Source organism: Neodiprion fabricii, chromosome 3, assembly GCF_021155785.1.
Source record: "Neodiprion fabricii isolate iyNeoFabr1 chromosome 3, iyNeoFabr1.1, whole genome shotgun sequence".
In the NCBI taxonomy this organism is placed as follows: domain Eukaryota; kingdom Metazoa; phylum Arthropoda; class Insecta; order Hymenoptera; family Diprionidae; genus Neodiprion; species Neodiprion fabricii.
This window is the reverse complement of record NC_060241.1, coordinates 322,040-340,683: the sequence shown is the minus strand read 5'-3', so window position 1 is coordinate 340,683 and position 18,644 is coordinate 322,040. Positions and strand designations below refer to the sequence as shown.

The window sequence follows — 18,644 nt, the reverse complement described above, 5'->3', positions numbered from 1 at the left end:
CGACGGTAACGGGAACATGCGGTTATATTTAGTAATCGGTTTGTTTGCGTTCGCACGGGCTGGAAAGGAAAGAGCAGGGGGGGGGGGAGACTAGTGGCCAACTCGGAGAGTGCCTCGCGTTCCGTTTGCAACGAGATGATTCATTCTTCGCTTCGACTTATCGTCAGCTTATACATACGGTTTACAAGCTGTATTTATTTACTACCCCGTTTGTTGCTTCTCCAGTATACCTGGTACAAAGCGTATGATACCTGTTGTTGTATAGTGTCTTTAACAAGCGTTCTGTAACGGCCAGATCTAAGTTTGCTGTAATTTATACAGTAGTTGGACTGGTTTAAAAGTCTGTCTTAGCGGAATTAGTGAAATTTCTAACAATTTGTTGTTTATTTTGCCATAAGAAAAAAAAAAAAAAAAAAAACTATAAAATAAAAAAGTAAATAAAAATGAAAAATAAAAACGCGGACGATAAATGCATTTATTGTTCAACGGTCCACAATATAAGTGAGATAACTTGCGACCGTACCGTTCCGCGAACAGTAATATCAGGATCACGAACAAATCGCGAAAAAGGGATCGCAACATCAACATCGGTCCGATCGACCCGATGCACGGGCAAAGATAACGCTGCGGTTCATCGTGAACGCACGTATTACACCTACGTATACGTCTTGCAATTATCAACATCCTACTACCGTATGCTACAGGATCTCATGCGGCGTACCGCACACGTCCCTTGTAGTAACCGTAACGTAGGCAGTGAGACGCGTGTACCTAAAAGGCGGCAATCGGCAGTCAGGGATGAAGGCAGCGGGAATAGGACGCGGGCATGGGTATAATAATTGTTATATCATCGGCTCGGAATTTCGCCTCTTGAGGTCGTCGCGCCTGTGGAACACGCGGGCGGTTGGCTCGGGGCGCTAGCGCCGGACTAACGCCGAGCCTCTCCGAGGATGTCCGAGTCCGCGCGGCGCGGGTTCCGTCGACGGGTTGGTTATTTTTACGCGCGGCGCGACGCGGCTCCGCGATCTCGCTCTCGCCCTCGCCGCGAAGGGAGCTCCGGTTATGTTCTTGCGGGCGAACGGTGTCGCGATCCGAAGAGCGTGATTTAGTTCGCCGAGAGGTCAGTCCCGTACCCGAGGTGGTGCATCGAGCCTCACTCTCCGCACCGTACCTACCCACCTACCTACCAATAATTATTCCCTGCTACCACACCTCCGTTATCCTCCACGAGGACCGTCCGTCCCGCGTGGTCGCCCCCCTCCTGTCGCCTACGTGTCCGCCTTCTTATCGCGTCCTTCCGATTCGTCCTCTCTCCCTGTCTCACTCCGATCTCTCTCAAACTTCGCCGGCGTATTTTTACTCACCACCCGACGTTTATTTACCCCTACCCGAATTCCGTAACGACGGGTCAAACCGCGTTCGTAAGAATATACGTGTATTCGTCGCTGCAGATTGACAAACCGATAAAGTGCGGAGTTGTGGTTCGGAATTATAGGCACCGTGGTGAAGTTTTTGTCGAGTTATCCGCGTTGCCGCTCAAAACTGACTACCTGTAAATTTGATGCAAGTGGAGTTGATCCCAAGTGCAGTCGTCACAACGGCGGCTGGGAAGTATAAGCGGGTCTAAGCTGTGTCATTTTCCTCGACAAGGCCAGCTTTCTGGTTCACTCAGTGTTCGTACGTGAAATAGGAGGAGCGGGCTCCAGCTGCAATTGAGCAGTAATAATCGTGAACAGAGTGCGAAGACCGAACACCGAGAGACCACTTATACAGCCCGTTCAACGATCTCGATCCATGCCGTTGCAAATTATCAATCGTTGAACGGACTCGGAACAATTCTCCAGATTGTGCCGACAGAGGATATCTCACCTAATCCAAATAAATATTCGCTTCCCGATTTATTATATCCGCCGGCAACAGATTGTCCCGATGACCGTAATAAACCCGGTAATGAACATGTTGTACGGTACGTCGTACCTACTCACGATTAGAACACGCTACCAGAAACGAAAGCATTCCGACCTGTACTCGCATAATCTCAGGCAGCGTAATTGCGAGCGCGTGTAAATATATCTCGCAATCACAAAGTAATTTGTATTATGGCATGTACATACATACAAGCATACAATGAATACAATAACAATAGTTACTTGACGGCTGCCCGTTCCCGCGGATGACACCGTAGATCGTTTTAAGAAAGACACGCACGAGTGAATAAATCGGTATACTTATAATCTAGTCAGTTGAAAATGTTTGCGAGGGAGCCGAACGTTGGTGACACCCACGGTGATTTGTTGTACATTTGTACGTACGGTAGCTACAGGTGAGCCACGCAACAGTCGCGTGTGCTGGCTGGTAGTATAAATAATACGATATCGTACACACGCGTATGGTATTAAAAAAAAAAACCGTCACGTTGTTGCGTTGATCTACCTTGGCACGCAAGTTGTACCTGCCTGTTTATTTCAGTGCTAATTATTTGGCATATGCGAGTCCGGCGGATTTGGTGATATATTTGGGGAGGCGGCAAGAATCGCGAGGGCGGAGGTGTACCGAATGATGGGTAGCAGGTCTCAGCCGACAAGAACGAGGATAACAAACGACGCGGAGAGCAACGTAAGGAAGACCGCAGGGAAGAAACGATCGGCGAGAAGATCAGTCCTCACTTCTCCGTCCCCGTCCTCGCCCTCGTTGTCACCGTCGCCCAGTTCGCCCTCGTCCTCGGCATCCGCGTCAGCGTCCCCGTCCCCCTCCCCGTCCCCGTCGCCGCCACGTGCACCCTCGGCTCCTGGAGTCTCGGCCGCACTCGCGGCACCCTTGAGGACGACGCCGGCACCGATTCCCGTCCCTTGCCCAGGTGAACCGGAACTTCTGAAATCCCTTACTACGGGGAAGATTAAGCGAGAGGCACCGGATGACGAGATTAAGGTGAATTCAACTTTCGTTACTTCGTGTATAAATTGTACGTTTACATGCTGTTGGTACATACGTCATACAGTAGTGTTCATTGATGCCTTGCGCTTCCGGCTAACTTGTTTGCGGTCCGAAACGAAACGCGGGTCTCGATTCTGTACGAATTGTGTGACAATGCGAGAGATTGGGGGTCATTGTCACATAATTCGTATAGAATCGAGACTCGCGTTTTGTCTCGGACCGCAAACAAGATAGCCGGCAGCCCGAGGCATTGACGAACATTGCCGTACGTATATGTATTGCAGGTTTGTCATAAACTTCAATGAAACATAGTTTAGCGGCACTGAAATTAATAACACAGGGGGCGGCGTCAAATCTTCTATTTTTCAAGCACATGGTTTGATATTTATCACCATTGGCAATACACGTTATACATGTCGCTGTCGTACCTTACGGCATGTACCGTCTGTATAGATATATTTGTCGTTCTATCGTCGGACAACGTTTACGTGTAGCCCTGGCCATCTGTTAATCTGTGCGTAATTGCGTATATTATAACCTACACGCAAGCAGTATGAAGATACGAGATCGAGTAGCGGATCTGGGAGGGAGAGACGGAGTCTCGGGTTACCCTCCTTCATCTGATTTATTCGTAATCATAATAGGCTGAAACACGAGCGGCACCCGGCCGCATCTCGTCATTATACCCGCTGGGTTATATGGCTTATAGGTAGCCGAGTGCTCAGCTGATATTGTACATTCTGTATCTGCGTACATACGTACATACTTACATACATACAGGTGAGAGTTTTATCAGAATCATTTTTACCTATTCTCCGCGCAACACTTGTCTTCTTACCCTCAAACGGTGCTTTATACTACACTCAAGCTACTGCGGCGCGGCGAGTGATTCTGAATCCGGTAGGTGCTACTGTAACCATTCAAAAGGAAGAAACAGATTTTGATACAGTCGAATTGACTTCTCATTATATATCTTATTATCGAGGCACCATGAACATTATACTTGTTTACACTTGGCATTGAAAATGATGCCGGCATATCGTATCAGGTATAATACTCACCGTACCAGCACTCATCGCGACAATGAGACAGTTTCTACCTCAGACAGTGACCTACCTATCCGTAACATCCTCATATTCCGAACCTTCTCCTTTCGTCACAAAATCAAATTCGAAATTTCACTTGCTATGTAGTATAGTAATACCTATATATCAAAAACACGTAGGTACTTAATACACGTAAACGCAGTTCATGTTTCACCCATGCGAAAGTTGAACGTTGCACGAAACAGAAGTTTGCCGCAATGCAGCGTTCGATTGCGGTTGTAGGTTTGGCAAAAGTTTATTATGGGATAGTTGGCTGGCTGAAGATACACCGTGTCCCGAAATTATCGCATAGAGTTTAAGTACCGTAGGAAAAATTTAGGCCTGCGGTAGAACTCCTATATTGAAATTCTAACAACACTTTTTCAACTACGAGATCTAGCCGAAAGCGGATGAAATTGGATTTCGGGATATTCATCAATTTATTATTAACATCGTACAAAGGTGCAGAGAAATGCGAAATTTGTTAGAGGAAAATCAATGATATTATATACAATGATGCAATACGCCGATTCAAGGAGACAGATTATTGAACACTTTGCTTAACTTGCTTACAAATAATTGAGGTAAGATTTACATGGCAAAGAATACCCGGTCATTTTCGGATACCTTGTATGCGAGAAATAGTGAGTATCGTTAAGTTGTACGTAGTAAACGTGCGCTGCGTGGTGTGGGAAAATTCGCAGTTGCGAGCCAGACGAATTCTGTTGTTTTCAGACTGAATGCGTTATCGTTAAACGCGACGGTAGATATTTGTGTTATATCCACGTATGTTTACAGGTAACTATGCGATCCGGTTTGTCCATTTTGGGTCGTATCTCCTTTTCGTAGAAAGAACAATTTTTTTCAACTTTCAGAGACAAGGCATTTTCAGAAACTATTCTTCGCTTGGTTTTCACTTTTTCTCTCTGAAATCACGCGATTACTTAAAAAAGACCGCAGGAAAAAATCTCGCAAAGTCGTGTACACTTTGTCCTGCACTTCGGATGCGGATTCTGCTGAGTTTTGTTACGTCAACGGTAAAATCTAGTTCACCGCCGCAAGTAGTTAGGCGCAGAGATTAAAAAGTAGTACTGGGCGGAATTCTTCCGTGTACGTATGTAACGATGTACCTACAACGATTCCCTGGTCGTATGACATAGAGCGTTGGCTGACCATCGCTTCGTCTCTACTACTGTGTAGAAAGCTCTATTGGACGGCAGACTCTACGCCGAGGTGCAGGAAATATATCGAAAGTCACGCATGATTTAAAAATGTTGATAGTAAATTTGAAGAGAATTGTGTCCGCGAACAAACTCGCATCGCAATTTCATTATTACCGTATAACGTTGAGTTGCGATAGTATACATGTTACGTATCTTGTAAATTTGTAGAACCACGAAACGTTGTATTTCCTGCTCTGTAATTTTTTAACAGTTTTCAGTAATTTTTCAATATTTTCTACCGACATTTCACGAATTAGCATTGCTACACACGTGCGATGTGTGCAATTGAAATTGTGGCAACAGTTTGGCTTTCGGTCGGGTTTGTTTCATATCATCATAAGATAAAGCGACGCCAATGAAGCGTTTTCCGATTCCCGTTTTCCGTGTCCTATTTCGTATCCGTCATATTGTATCCACGTAGGTGTCGGGTAACGCTGCCTCTAATGAGAACCTGACACTCTTCAGTCCAAGTTGAGCTCCGCTCATTGTCGGTCCTGTCTGTAAGGCCGGTAGCCTGTTTCTCATCTTCCTCGTCTCATGCTCATCTCGTTTTCTGGTTGACTCGAGTAGATGTAAGAGGAAAATACTGTCCAACGGTCAACAGTAGTATACACTTACAGTACACTTCGTCCAAGCCCTCGCGAAAGTGATTCAGAGACCCAGGGGAGAATTCGAAACGATGGCACTTGAACCGCGAGTAAATACGTACCCACTATCGTACGATAGCTGGCTCGGTAATATTGAAGAGTCGAGAAAAAAAGACGAAGCATCGTGCAAGGGTTGCCGTTCCCACACGCCACGGGTCAACGCATTTTTGCCAATCGAAATCGTGCTGGTACCACGTCAACGTCGGGATATCTATGCAGTGTGTGCTTTTCGAACTTGAGAGATGTTCCAGGAATCGCGATAAACCCTAGGTTTGCAACATGGGAGCGTATTGTTTGTCCCGTCACACGGCATTGCGTCCGCGGTCCGTTTACCATCGCAGCTTACTTTGTCCCGAGGTATTTTGCGATGCAGGTATTATACCCTGTATAACGCATTGGTAGGCATTCCCTCGCATTTATGGCTGTAAGTGTAGGTACCAGCCTCGTATTTTACCCGAGACTCATGGGAACAAGTCCGTTCACGTACCTACCTGTATTTGAATAAATTTATTTACTATACATATAGCTTTTACGGGTACGCGTGAAAGCTCGGAATTTCTAACTGCGACAGAAACGTGTTTTCAATTATACTATAATCTGCTCGAGGACCCGTCTTTTTACAAATTTCTCAAACTCCAACCTATACGAGGAAAGAGAGTAGAGGAAAGAGAGTAAAAAGTAAGAAACAAAAAAAAAAAAAAAAAAACCAATAATAATAACAATACTTGAATGCGAAGTCAATTAATAGGGTGCATGACACACGTGCCATTACGGTAACGGGCATAGGTAGCTGGTTATGCGTGTTCATGTTTATAATGGGTTATCGTAAGAGAGCTGAAAATTTACCAGTAGCGTACGATAGAATGCAAGGAAATTCAATACGCCAAAGGCAACGCGAGATCTGTGCGTTTGTAATTTGTGCAGTATCCTCCTCGGGAACGTACATAGGTATATACTCGTACATACAGGTAGGTATAAACATACGTCCGATATACCGGCGCTTTTGCATGCATAGATATATCTGTGAACCCATCTGTATTCTGTAACCTAGTACGTGCACACTAATCGTAAGAATAAAGTAGGGGGGTGCGTTTATACCTACATATTTTATACTGACAACAAGCGATCGCCGAATACCCGATCTACTTTGACAATTTTTGGTTACGACAGTGAACGCTAATTCATTCCCAACGCGGCGATGGGGCGACTGGGATGATTGTATTTATGATCGCAGTGTATGTCTAGGATATATTTGCGAATCGCGGGGCGACGAAGGAGGAGCAGCTGTGCGGGATAGACGAACAGGGATTCGTTCCGCCGAATAATACACGCGCGGCGCCCCGGAGTTGTAACGCTACACCCGCGGTAACGCGACTCCGGCAGGAGATCCCCGGCAGTCGTGAAACGACCGGCGTGCATATTATGTCTCGTTGTTATCGTTATACATGCAATTTTCTCGGCTCTTTTTACGTGAAAATATATTTATATCTGCGATTTTCATCAATTTTCACGAATCATCCTTCGCGGCAGTGCATCTTCTGGAATAGATTCTTCTCGAGATTTTCATCCATCTACCTATCGTGTAAGGCGTGTTACACTCGGTGGTCAAGTCATATACTCGCCGTAACACCTGGGCGGAAAAATCGCGCTGATAAGAAATGCCAGATCGATAAAAATTTGGAAGAAATTTTTCGTCAAGTGTACTCCTATCGACGTTGTCATGCCCGCGAGGTGCGATCAACCGGCCGGTCAAATCTGGCCACGTTCTGCAGGTATAGATTTTTATCGAGCATCTGTATCGTATTGTTTATAAAATCGGTGTACCGAGTTACTTGACCCCTGTATTACTGGTAAATAACCTAAAAGAGCGATAAAAAAGATTAGTGTATGTGGGAATAACGTTCCAAGGTACAAGAGGGTAAAATTAATCAAAAAACGAAAGTCATTGATAAGACCCTTAAAACTTGACAACGAAATCGCAAAATAGTTCATTTTCGATGCTCGAATCTTCGTAAATCACGCGACCCCTCGACAAGACGAAGCAAATAACCACAGATCTGCAGGGTAGCACCTTGTTCATGGTATCTGACTATTGATAACAAAGTATCGCGCGTGTTTTTTTTTTTTTTTTTTATTTTTTCTTCAACCATCAACACTCTGACCGGCGTTTCATCCGGCATTCAAGCTTATGCGAAAATTTCGCAGGAATACGCAGCAACGGCGATGAGCGAACTCCTCGGTTGGTACGGATACGACAAGGTGGACAGCGGTTGCACGAGGGGGCTCAACTTGGACCACTTCGCACCTCCGGCACCCTCCCGGCATCTCCATCACCTGCCCCGTGCACTGTCGCGGGCCCTCGCTGCCGTTCCCTTTCCACGATCGCACCATTCGGGTTCGAGGTCACCACCCTCGGTGACCCTCGGGGCAGTTGGATCCGCGGAAACTGGACCACCCCCGCCAACCTCGTCGCCGCTCTCGTTGAGGACGGGACCTGGGAGCCCCAGGGCGCCGGAGAGCAGCGACACCGCGCCCGACACCCCCGGTAAGTATTCGATACAAGTAATACTTCGCCACGATACTCGTACGAATAGTTAGGGGCCGTTCAAGTATTACCTAATGCATTTTTTTTTGCAAATTTTTGCATCCCAACCCTCGTAACAACGATCCGTAACGTTTGCTTGTTTTGCCCGCTATCATGTTTTTTAACGTTAGCTAACGCCTACCGAAAAGTCTATTGGTAAGTCGGTTCAATTACCCGGGAATTGCAAAAACGCCGTTTACAGTCACATACCTTATTGAATATTAATTATTAACACACATTAACATGTTGAATAAAACGTGAATTCATTACGTTAGCTAACGCTTATCTGAAACGTCTACTAGTACGGGGTAACATTTGACAACGTTTCTCCGAATGGCCTACCCCTGTTTTATCGTTAGCTAATACTTGAATGGTCCCTCACGCATCGCGAGTGCTGTATCATTCACCTGTAGACGTACGCGTCTCGTTACAGTACTTGTAACAAACTGGGAGGCGATTTATATTGCACTTATTGTTAGTTTACCGAAGTTGGCGATGACTCGGTGTGGCGTTGCGCTGCGCGCCTCGACAGTTCTTGGTACACACAACATGTATTCTCGTTTGGTTCGAGCAGTTTCCCAACTTCCTTCGTTCTAGGAAACAACGAACCTCTGCGGTATAACCTGCGAGCGAAACCAACAAAATACGCAATTAATATCCCTCTACCTTTTCCTTACAGCATCCACCGCTCCTTCGATCTAAAAGCCCTACGATCACACCGCCGTGAACGTGCGTAGAAGATGCACAGAACCTTATTATACAACCTGGACTCGCTTCAGGGCCGGGGCGATAATTCGGATACCGACAGCAATGTCCTTGGTATGCTATTGGCAATTGATCGCGTTAAATAAATTTCAGAGGATGACCCCCCTACCCGTATTGTACTCGTAGTAAAATCGTTTAGGTATACGCATGTTGTACGGTAAGGTCTGTACGCTTTGTTATACCTTGAACCGGGAGGGGGTCAAAAGTTGGAAGGGTCAGTATTTGGAATGGACAGGGTGGATATATCGAAATTTCAAACATGCGAAAATAAAATAACGAAAAATGACTCGCTCGAAATTGTTCTCGATTTTCGCACGTTCGAAATTTCGATGTATCCACCTGTCCATTCCAAATACTGATCCTTCCAAGTTTTGACCTCCACCCCTTGAACCGATACGTTACACGGGATACACTCGAGTCGTCGAATTCTAGAGATTATCCCCTTCTAGCGTTTCCGATTTGAAGAAATGGTCAGAAACCGAGAACCTCAGTATACCGCGTATCTCGAGTCCTCGTGTACCGTTCAGTATTTATTGCGCTCTCTCGGTAGCCGCGGATGTCCAGGCGAGAGAGAGAGGCCGTGTATAGCGTATCGCGTTACAAAAGCGATTCTATTTCTGTGTGCACGTCGTCCGCCGAGATGGGCACGATTCTTCGGAGGTGCCGACACCGAAACCGAGGTCCGCACCGAAATAATGCTGATTTTCGGATAGGACAATGAACGTGATCACGGCGTGTGATGTGTCTACTTGTGTACCTCTAATTATAGTTGCATTTTGATCGGCTCGAACGAATGGTTTGGAATACGTCGAGCCGCACGTTGTCAGTATTGATATACGTCTACGGGACATAGGTAGACCTAAGCTCCCGTAGAGTAGAGTTTTTACCGCATAGGGCAAGTGTACCGGTTATCGCCACGTTTAGACCTTTTCATTTTTCTAAATTATAAACTCACGGCAAGAATTGCGAATTTCTCGATGACTAAAACCAATTGCTAGAGGGTTACACTAAGAAAATTTCTTTTCTCTGGTAATCTTGGAACTAGGGATTAAACAGATACAATCAAAAAAGGTTAATAATTGGGACATGGTCGATAACTGGCTCACTTACCTTAGGTCAATCGTGTGGATTTGGCTTTCCATCGAGCAGCGCGAGCGTTGTTTGTGGTCGAAACTACTTACCTCGTCAAATCCGCGTTACACACATGCTTCGGTATCAGATACGTACGAGAATAAAAAAATAAAAAAATTGGAGGTAGGCTCGTCTGCAAGGTTTGAGTCGCGGTTGTTAGTTGACGGTCTTTAAACCTCCAATTTGATAATCTCACTTCAAATGTGTAAGTCACAGGTATACATGTCAGTTCGTTCGGCATTCGGCATTCATTGGCGTCATGGTCGTATTACCTTGGCTTGACTCCGTAATTTTCGTAATCTGAAAGTATCGGGTATCATCTTGGCGGTGTTGTTGTTAGCTCCTCGGTTTGCCCGCAGGATATCTTTTCACTGCGGAGACAGAGACGAACGAGCAGCCGCCCTTCTATCCTATAAATGCAGCAGCATGCGCAACATAGGTATAGATATACATGCGGCGAATATATGTGAACGCATCCCACGTGGTTGTGGGAAATACACGGGGCAACAAGACTGCACCTTACCGCAGATGCCGGTATAAGGATATATCTATACCTATGCGACGGTATCGCACATACGCAGGGTTAACCATTCCTAACTATGAAATGATTGACCCTGTTTGTTTAGCGGTATACCTACACTGTTAAAGATTTCAGTATGGAACTTCGTACACCGTGTGGGCTGTTTTATTCGGATACGGAACAGCGAATTCACCATACATTAACTGTCCGCTCAATTTACTAGTACAATAAATTTACCGCTCAATTTAAGGTAAATTCAAATAACTTTTTTTGCGTTCTACCTATAAACTTTCGCAAAATCAAAAGCTTTCGTGGTAAATCTAAGATAAATACACAGTAATTTACAAATTCGTCACTGCGCCGAATTTGTAAATTTGCAACTTGATTTCGCAAGTCGACAACTTTTTTGTACAGTAAATGTCTAGTAAACTCACAATTATTTTTAACAGTGTTTACCAGTGCGGTGAGCCAGCTGTAGTGTACATGAAGGCACCCTCGAACCTTTACATGCCTGTCTAGTGTTTGTACACGGTAGGCTGGTTTGTTTCGTTGACTACTCTCCTGCAGGTCATTGGCGATCTATCCGTCTCGTCGAGTTCGAGTCTCGGATGTCGCGTACCTGTAACACAGTCAAATAATTACGGCTGCATCGTACCCCGTCCAATTCCCCGCGTCGATTCGTCGGCGCCTTTTGTCCACCCGAACCCGTTCCTCGTGGTACTGTCACAGTACAGCTATTAACTAGTTATCCACTACTGTTTCAGGTATTTCTCCTATTAGCATATGTACGTGTACGCTGCGCATATACGAACGTGCACGTTGACTTTAGCGAATACCGCTCAGAATTATATTATCGAACTCGACGACAGTCTGGTCGAGTCATTTTTAAAGGTGAAAATTATTTGTAAGACATCATTTTGCGAGCGCTTACGAGCTCGCTGACCAAGCGATAAGTACTCTGCTGCAGTTATTTGCCGAAAATAATTTTCCGTTTTCGCCGACAAATCGCCGCCATGCGGCTCACTCTTAAGCGTGGCTTGTGCCGTATGCACGCGTGTAGAAATCCGAGAATAACTACAGTTTGAATTATACCTATATTAATACCTATAACGGACTTCACGTGGAGAAGAGCACGGCAATAAGATCGAAGTCAACCACCGCTTGAATCTGTCTGTAAAACATTCCAGAATGAACCAAGCTACAGGGCCGATAGGGCATAATTGGCGTATGTGTTCGATCGGATTGGACGGTGCCCGCATTTCTTTCAGTTGGATCCGGCAGGATTGGGTACAGCCAATAAACGATCGGTTATTTCAATGTATATTATTTATCATTCACACCGCGGACATTTAATTAACTCCCGCTTTTTGCACCGCTACGCGTTTACAGAGGCTTGCGTTTATAATTTGATAATTAGATCCATTCAACTACATTCAGGAATGTTACGACCTCGTGGCTTGCCCCTAATTTGCGAAGCTGTAGTAGTATCAGTGTATTGCATACACATGTAATCTTCAATAGGTACGTAAATCCGTACGTACTTACACACGTGCGTACATACTAGATATGGTCGGGACTCGCTAGCTGGGTCGAGGGAAGAAAACCGAGACTTCGCCGGGGATCAACCATCAACCATCAACCATCCACCATCCACCATCCTGCACCGTCCCTCGCCATCCTCCCGACCAACCTGCACCACCCGGAGACGCAATAGCGAGGGTGTCACGTGGCGGGCACGAGAACTCGATCCTGGCCGCAACCGAACACCATCGGCGTACTAACCATGCGTAAATATACACCAGACCCGGTACAAATACGTACAACCTGGCAGGGATAGAATATACCCACATGGATGCACCTACACCTGCAGTCCAACTACCAGCTAACAGCCATGTAATGCACGCCCAGCTGTAGGTATATTACGTGAGAATATTGCCCGCGTCGCGGCAACGCGGGGGTTAGGGACGCTTCTCGCTGCAAGACCTACAACCTCCGTACGTGTCATATAGTATAAATACAGGCACATAATATTGCGTGGGTATATCGTTGATCATAATACCGTGCGCGATATAAGACGACTTTTGCCTGTCCTTGTTCCACCTACAGGATAGTGGTTTCCCTGCAAGAGACCAAGGCTGTGATACTTGTTATATCGAAAAACTTGAGGCTTATCGTTAGTATACGTATAACCCCGCGTTGTACATGTACGCGGTTTACAAATCAGATGAGATTTAAAACACCCACGTGAGATGCATACCTCTGAATCGAGAATTTAAGCTGCAGCCAGGGGGACGGGAGGGATGAAGTCGCATACGCCTCTGGGAGCGCCCGTAAATTACGTCGTCGGCTGGGAGGGGGGGATTGTCAAATTATGACGGAAAGTAACTCTGAGAAAGGAAGGGGGGGGGGTAAAGAGATAATGACGTCATATGAAAAAAGCGAAATTCACAAATAAAAAATATTTCTATTAACGCGGTCTCGCTGAGGCGCTGCGGCTCGGGAATAGCGTGGCTCCTGTAATCACAGGTATGAAATAAATTTTGTGTAATGCATATGGGGCTTTCCGCGTCAGATCGACCTGACTGAAAGCCTGACCCTCTTCCAATTTGTTCAAGCATCGTGAAAACTTTCTTTTACTTGTCGAGAGTGTTGGTGATTTTTTTTTAGATTCGTATTCGACGACACTTAGACGTTAGCATTCGGTATAATATGTGCGGAAATCGGAAACGTCCAAAGTGTAATTCAGTATTACTCGAAAACTATTGATTGTGTAAAAAAAAAATTAGAGCTTTGAGTGAACTTCAACGTCAACATGTGCAAAAAAAAATTATCGAGGCGGCTGAAAGTACGTAAAAGCTAAAAGAATATTAGTTTTTGAGATTTCTCAAAAGTGGCATAATTTTTGTCGACAAAAATTTCAGAGGATGTTCCTTTCTTACTGTTCAAGAACTTGTGTAAACTTTATCATGGGCCAGAATTTGCTTTTTCGTGCGGATCTGCAGGCTCTTGGTGAGGTCGGTCTGACGTGGAAAGCTCCATGTGTACTTCTTTCCATTGTGATAGTTTAAAAAAATTTTGAATCGAGAAATTGTATTAAACACACCTAAGTAGGAATATATAAGAGGGGGGTTAAAACCCTCAAAATTCGACGACGCAATTTGTGGACGCTCCCTCTGTCTACATTTTCACGTTTGTAAGACTTGGCTGACCTACAGGGATTATAAAAGACGAGGATCGAAAGGGGCTGATCGTATTCTGATTGGATAGCGGGTGTAACGGTGACGGGGCGCAGTCTGGTATCTCGAGTTCGTATTGGTGGCTTCGAGCCTTTTAGTCATAGCCGTTACCCGGGGGCTACCGATGTCGTCGTTCCGGTGCAGAAGCGAAGCGATGGCCGATGCCTGATGGCCCATGGCGATGGCAGCGATGACGGCGATGACGGTGCGACCTGTGCGTTGTATATTTCAAAGTTCGGCCCGTTCGCAGAGCGAGGGTCGTGATTAATGATATGGAAAATAGATCAGCGCGCGATACAATTCTCGGAACTGACAGCCACCGCACTGCACGTGCCAGGCTCCCGGCAAATCTTGGCTCGGTTTGCCCCACGCTATAGACATTATACGTAGATTCTAAGTAATTAGGCTAATACCGTACACCTATCGTTGGCCCGAGGCGTTAGTGCAAATGTATAAGTTATTCTCCTAATTCGAGGCTTCGATCAAGTGAATTAATCGCAATATTTGAAAATTATTCTCTTGTAGTCGCGGAAGGAAGAATTTAGCCCTTCAACGATGTTGGCGCTGACTGCTGAGTCCATTCGCCTCTTGCGATACCTGACAGGACATTACAACTAAGAATCATTTTCTACATTTAGATTTAATGCAGGTTATTTGCAAATTATCGTCGAAGATACTCATGAACTGGTTTATTCTTGCATCACGGGCAGTATACCTACTGCACACCTATAGTATAACTGCATCGAGCGTGGTCCGCACTGAACAGCAACATATTTTCTGTTCATTAATTTCCGTTGTTCGTTCACTGTATATTGTTTTGCTGCACCCGAGACTCACCGCTACTTGCGATCTCGATGAACCCAGCGATATATGTAGTGCTCGTTATTCACAGACTGTTCTTCATTTTTCGATCGGATTGTTATATGATGTAAGTTTCATTCTGGTATCGAAAATTACACAGGTCTGCGATAAAATATTCTATTTCAGTTGCGTGGGGTGTTTTTTGTAATTTAATTATTATGTCAACGAGGGTGCTAAATCCGAAAATGACTTCCATTTTCCTCCGTCACGTACAGCATTCTTGCAAAATACAAGGTGTTTGCTTAAAAAAAGGCATAACAATGACGAAAAACCCAACATTTCATTACAATCATCTAAACAATATTTCTTATAAAATTAAACGAACAACTTGTTCGTGAAATGTACTCAACATTCCGTGCCCACTCTTTTTGCCTATGAAATCTTTTCTTCCTTTTGATTCCTCTCGGAACACGCTTCCGCTTTCCATTTTCTGTTCGCCTGTTTGTATTTATTCTTGAGTCTCGAACTATAATACATATTAAATGGAAGTAAGAAATCGCCTTTGCACAGGATTTTCAGAATCAAGAATAGGATACCAGATTTCGAGTTAAGCGGGAGTTTTACTCTAATTGAAACTACAAACACGAGTACGAGAAAAAACCTGGCGTGATGAATTTTTTTGAGTACTTTTTCCGGTTTCAGTGAGTAAAAATTTATAAGAAACGGTATAATAAATCTGTGCAGTTTTTTGGTTGCAGACCTGTGTTATAACCACCCCTGCCCGTCGAAATTTCACCTTGATTTTAACGGCGAGCCATTTTACGTTATCTATCATTGTCAGTATCCTACTTTGCATCATGATATTTTCAACTACCTATACCTTACACTACGTCCGCAGTGATCTTACTGTTTTACTCAAGGCTATGGTATACTCTTTTATTCGCGCACATATCACGTATAACCAAACCTCATGCCGCATGCTGCTGTAAACTCCGGGCTGCTAGCATTCCCGGTTCATCCAAGTCACCGTAAGTATATCCATTTCGTTTTCAGACGGGCCAACGAATTGTTCTTGGTGCGGACGCACCGGAGATAGTTGGGAACCTGGGGGTGGCTCTGTTTCCGGCGGCGGAAGTACCTCTGGTCAATTTTGCAGCGAGGCCTGTTTCGCCGCGGGCAGACGGGCGGCTTTCAAAAGGGCCCGGACATGCGACTGGTGCAGACACGTTCGCCATTCCGTCAGCTACGTGGATTTTCAGGTGAATTCATCATATCACACACGACTGAGATGATCCGGTGAAAACGGTCGAGTTAAACATTCATTGAGTCTGCGGGTGCGTAAACCCGCTGCCATCCACCCTTGCCGTATTATAAAGACGACGAGTTGGCATAGCCGCAGAGCCACTGGCTGTTACTCTTCACCGTTTATTACCGTGTAAATTTCAGTGATATTTGCTAACATGTGTGTATCTGTGCGCGTGAATGTGTGTTTAATTGCAGGACGGAGAAAGCCAGCTGCAATTTTGCAGCGACAAGTGCCTGAACCAGTACAAGATGAACATCTTCTGTCGAGAAACTCAGGCTCACTTGGAACTGCATGGTTTAACCGGTGCTCCTTCGGTAAACGGTGTAGCTGGTGCCTCGACTGGTTTAATAACACCGGAATTGTGGCTGAAGGACTGCAGGTCGCCGCCACTCAGCCCGAAAGAAGGATCGTTGGTAGTTGAAAATGACGAGGATGACGAGAATGATGATCGGAACGTTGTTGATGAACCTTGCACGGAAGCAACACCATCGGATGGCGGCAGTGACGACAAGGATATAATGACTAAGACGAGTATCAGCCCACCGGCACGACGCGTGGGGATATGCGACATTAGCCATCCAATGAGCGTTTCGTTCACCAGAAGCAGAATGCGACCTGCTGCACATCCGCGACGCACGGCACTCGCGGGAGAATGGAATCAACGCCGGGGACGAGAACGATCCGACGACGAGGAACGGGAAGCTGACGAGGAGCGAAAACGCGACCGAGACATGATCGAGCGTGAAGTGATCAAGGAGACGATCAAAGAGTCTCTAAGGGAAAGGGAGTTGTCGCTGGTAGGATCCAGCCTTGTGCCGTCGAGGCAGGAAGTACCGCCGAATTCGAATGTTCGTCGAGAGGTTGACGCCCCGCTGCTTCCGCCTCCTCTACCGTCAGCGATCGTCCCCAATTCTGGCCCAACGGTGCGGGAGCGTGGCAGAGATCATACCGTCGCTGACATACTCGCTCGCGATCCTAACAGCTCTGTTTACGAATCCGCGATCAAGGATCCCACCGGAGAACGTCGCGGCGCTCGGGAGGGCACGATCCATATCAAGGACGTTAACGAACTAATACGCGATCCTCCTGTATCACGCGGTCGCAGAAGCATACGTTACGGTCGCCCACGACGCGTTCCAAGGTCTCCGCCTTGGGTTCGGCGGGAATCGTTGCCGCCTCCGAGTCCGGTCACTAATAGGATAATTCCGTCCCCCGTAATACTTCCGCGTCAGTCTCAATCTCTGCCTCAAGTTCCACCGCCGCCACAGCCCCAACCTCTACCTCAACATCAACCCCATCTGCCGTTTCGCTTTCCCCAAATGCAGAATGATGATATTTATTCAGCAACCGGTGTCAGGGTTCAACCGAGCATCCCGCGACCTCCAAGCCACCATCCTTATTCTTTAAACCCGCAATCCTCGTCGGTACCGAACTTGTCAAATAACTCGTCCCTCTTGCCACCCGTGACCGTTCTGGTACCGTATCCCATACCAATTCCCATCCCTATACCAATTCCTATTCCGATTCCCATACCACTTTTCGGCGAATACACGGCGGACAAGGTATCGATCCACAGTACAGAGAGCCCTTTACCGGAAGATCTTTCGCACCGACCTGTGACCAGCACGGGACAATCTGAAACTGTCGTGAATTTCGCCTCGATGACACCGGCGGCAACGACGACGACGACAACGATGACGACGACGCCTACCAGTTCGGTAATTTCAACCAGTTCAACGGCCTCGTTAGCCCCAACGATATGTACCGCAAATGTGATCGGAACACCCTCGAGTATGGCTCGGACGAGGGCGAGGGGACGCAGCAGTACGAAGACGGAAAAAAATCCGCAGTCGGCGGTGCTGCAGTTGTCGCCACTGCAGCAACTTTCGCAAACCTCACCGAGGACTGCGAGAACAGTGCAGAGAAAGCGGCGGCGTAACACCGCCGATGCCCCGGAAGTGGATGACGGTGAGAAACTTGAACTAAAACGACGTAACAAGTTCGTCCCGGTCTAGAGTGAGTCGTTAAGGACCCTTGAAGATTGTTGCAGTGTAACTGCAGGACATTATCACCCTAACGATGAGTTGAAAAAGAGACATGTATATCTATACCATGTATAACCATAGGGCAACGGTGCTAATATGCAATAGTATGTGTACTGTAGTTTCTGAACCATTCGACTATAATACGATGATGTATCTTGTACGTATTGAATGTAGTATTGCAACATCGGACCGCGGTGTGATAACAACGGGTCAGAAGTGAAATATTTGAGCAGCAAAAAGTAACGCGACAAAGAAAAATGTTACGTTAATAAAAGCACAAATACTACTAGTCGGCGATTCACGTGTACTCTTTATGGATATGTCGGAAGTCTTCCTTCAAAAACCGCCGATGGCCCTTCTTACAGGA

General features: G+C 46.0%; 1 protein-coding gene across 3 annotated transcripts; it reads left to right on the top strand.

The window, feature by feature from the left end:
- The first annotated feature begins 1,325 nt into the window (after positions 1–1,325).
- LOC124179140 (sine oculis-binding protein homolog) lies at positions 1,326–18,569 on the top strand. 3 transcript variants are annotated; one of them, XM_046563278.1, is made up of 4 exons: positions 1,326–2,928; positions 8,095–8,434; positions 15,980–16,185; positions 16,427–18,569. In XM_046563278.1, exons 1-4 carry the CDS (start codon positions 2,557–2,559, stop codon positions 18,245–18,247), a joined length of 2,739 nt encoding a protein of 912 aa, XP_046419234.1. In that variant the 5' UTR covers positions 1,326–2,556; the 3' UTR covers positions 18,248–18,569. The 3 variants fall into 3 exon arrangements, with proteins under 3 accessions (XP_046419234.1, XP_046419236.1, XP_046419235.1); XM_046563280.1 differs by lacking the exon at positions 1,326–2,928 and adding an exon at positions 5,737–5,814 and having other exon boundaries at positions 8,075–8,434; XM_046563279.1 differs by lacking the exon at positions 1,326–2,928 and adding an exon at positions 6,581–7,661.
- The last annotated feature ends 75 nt before the right edge of the window (positions 18,570–18,644 follow it).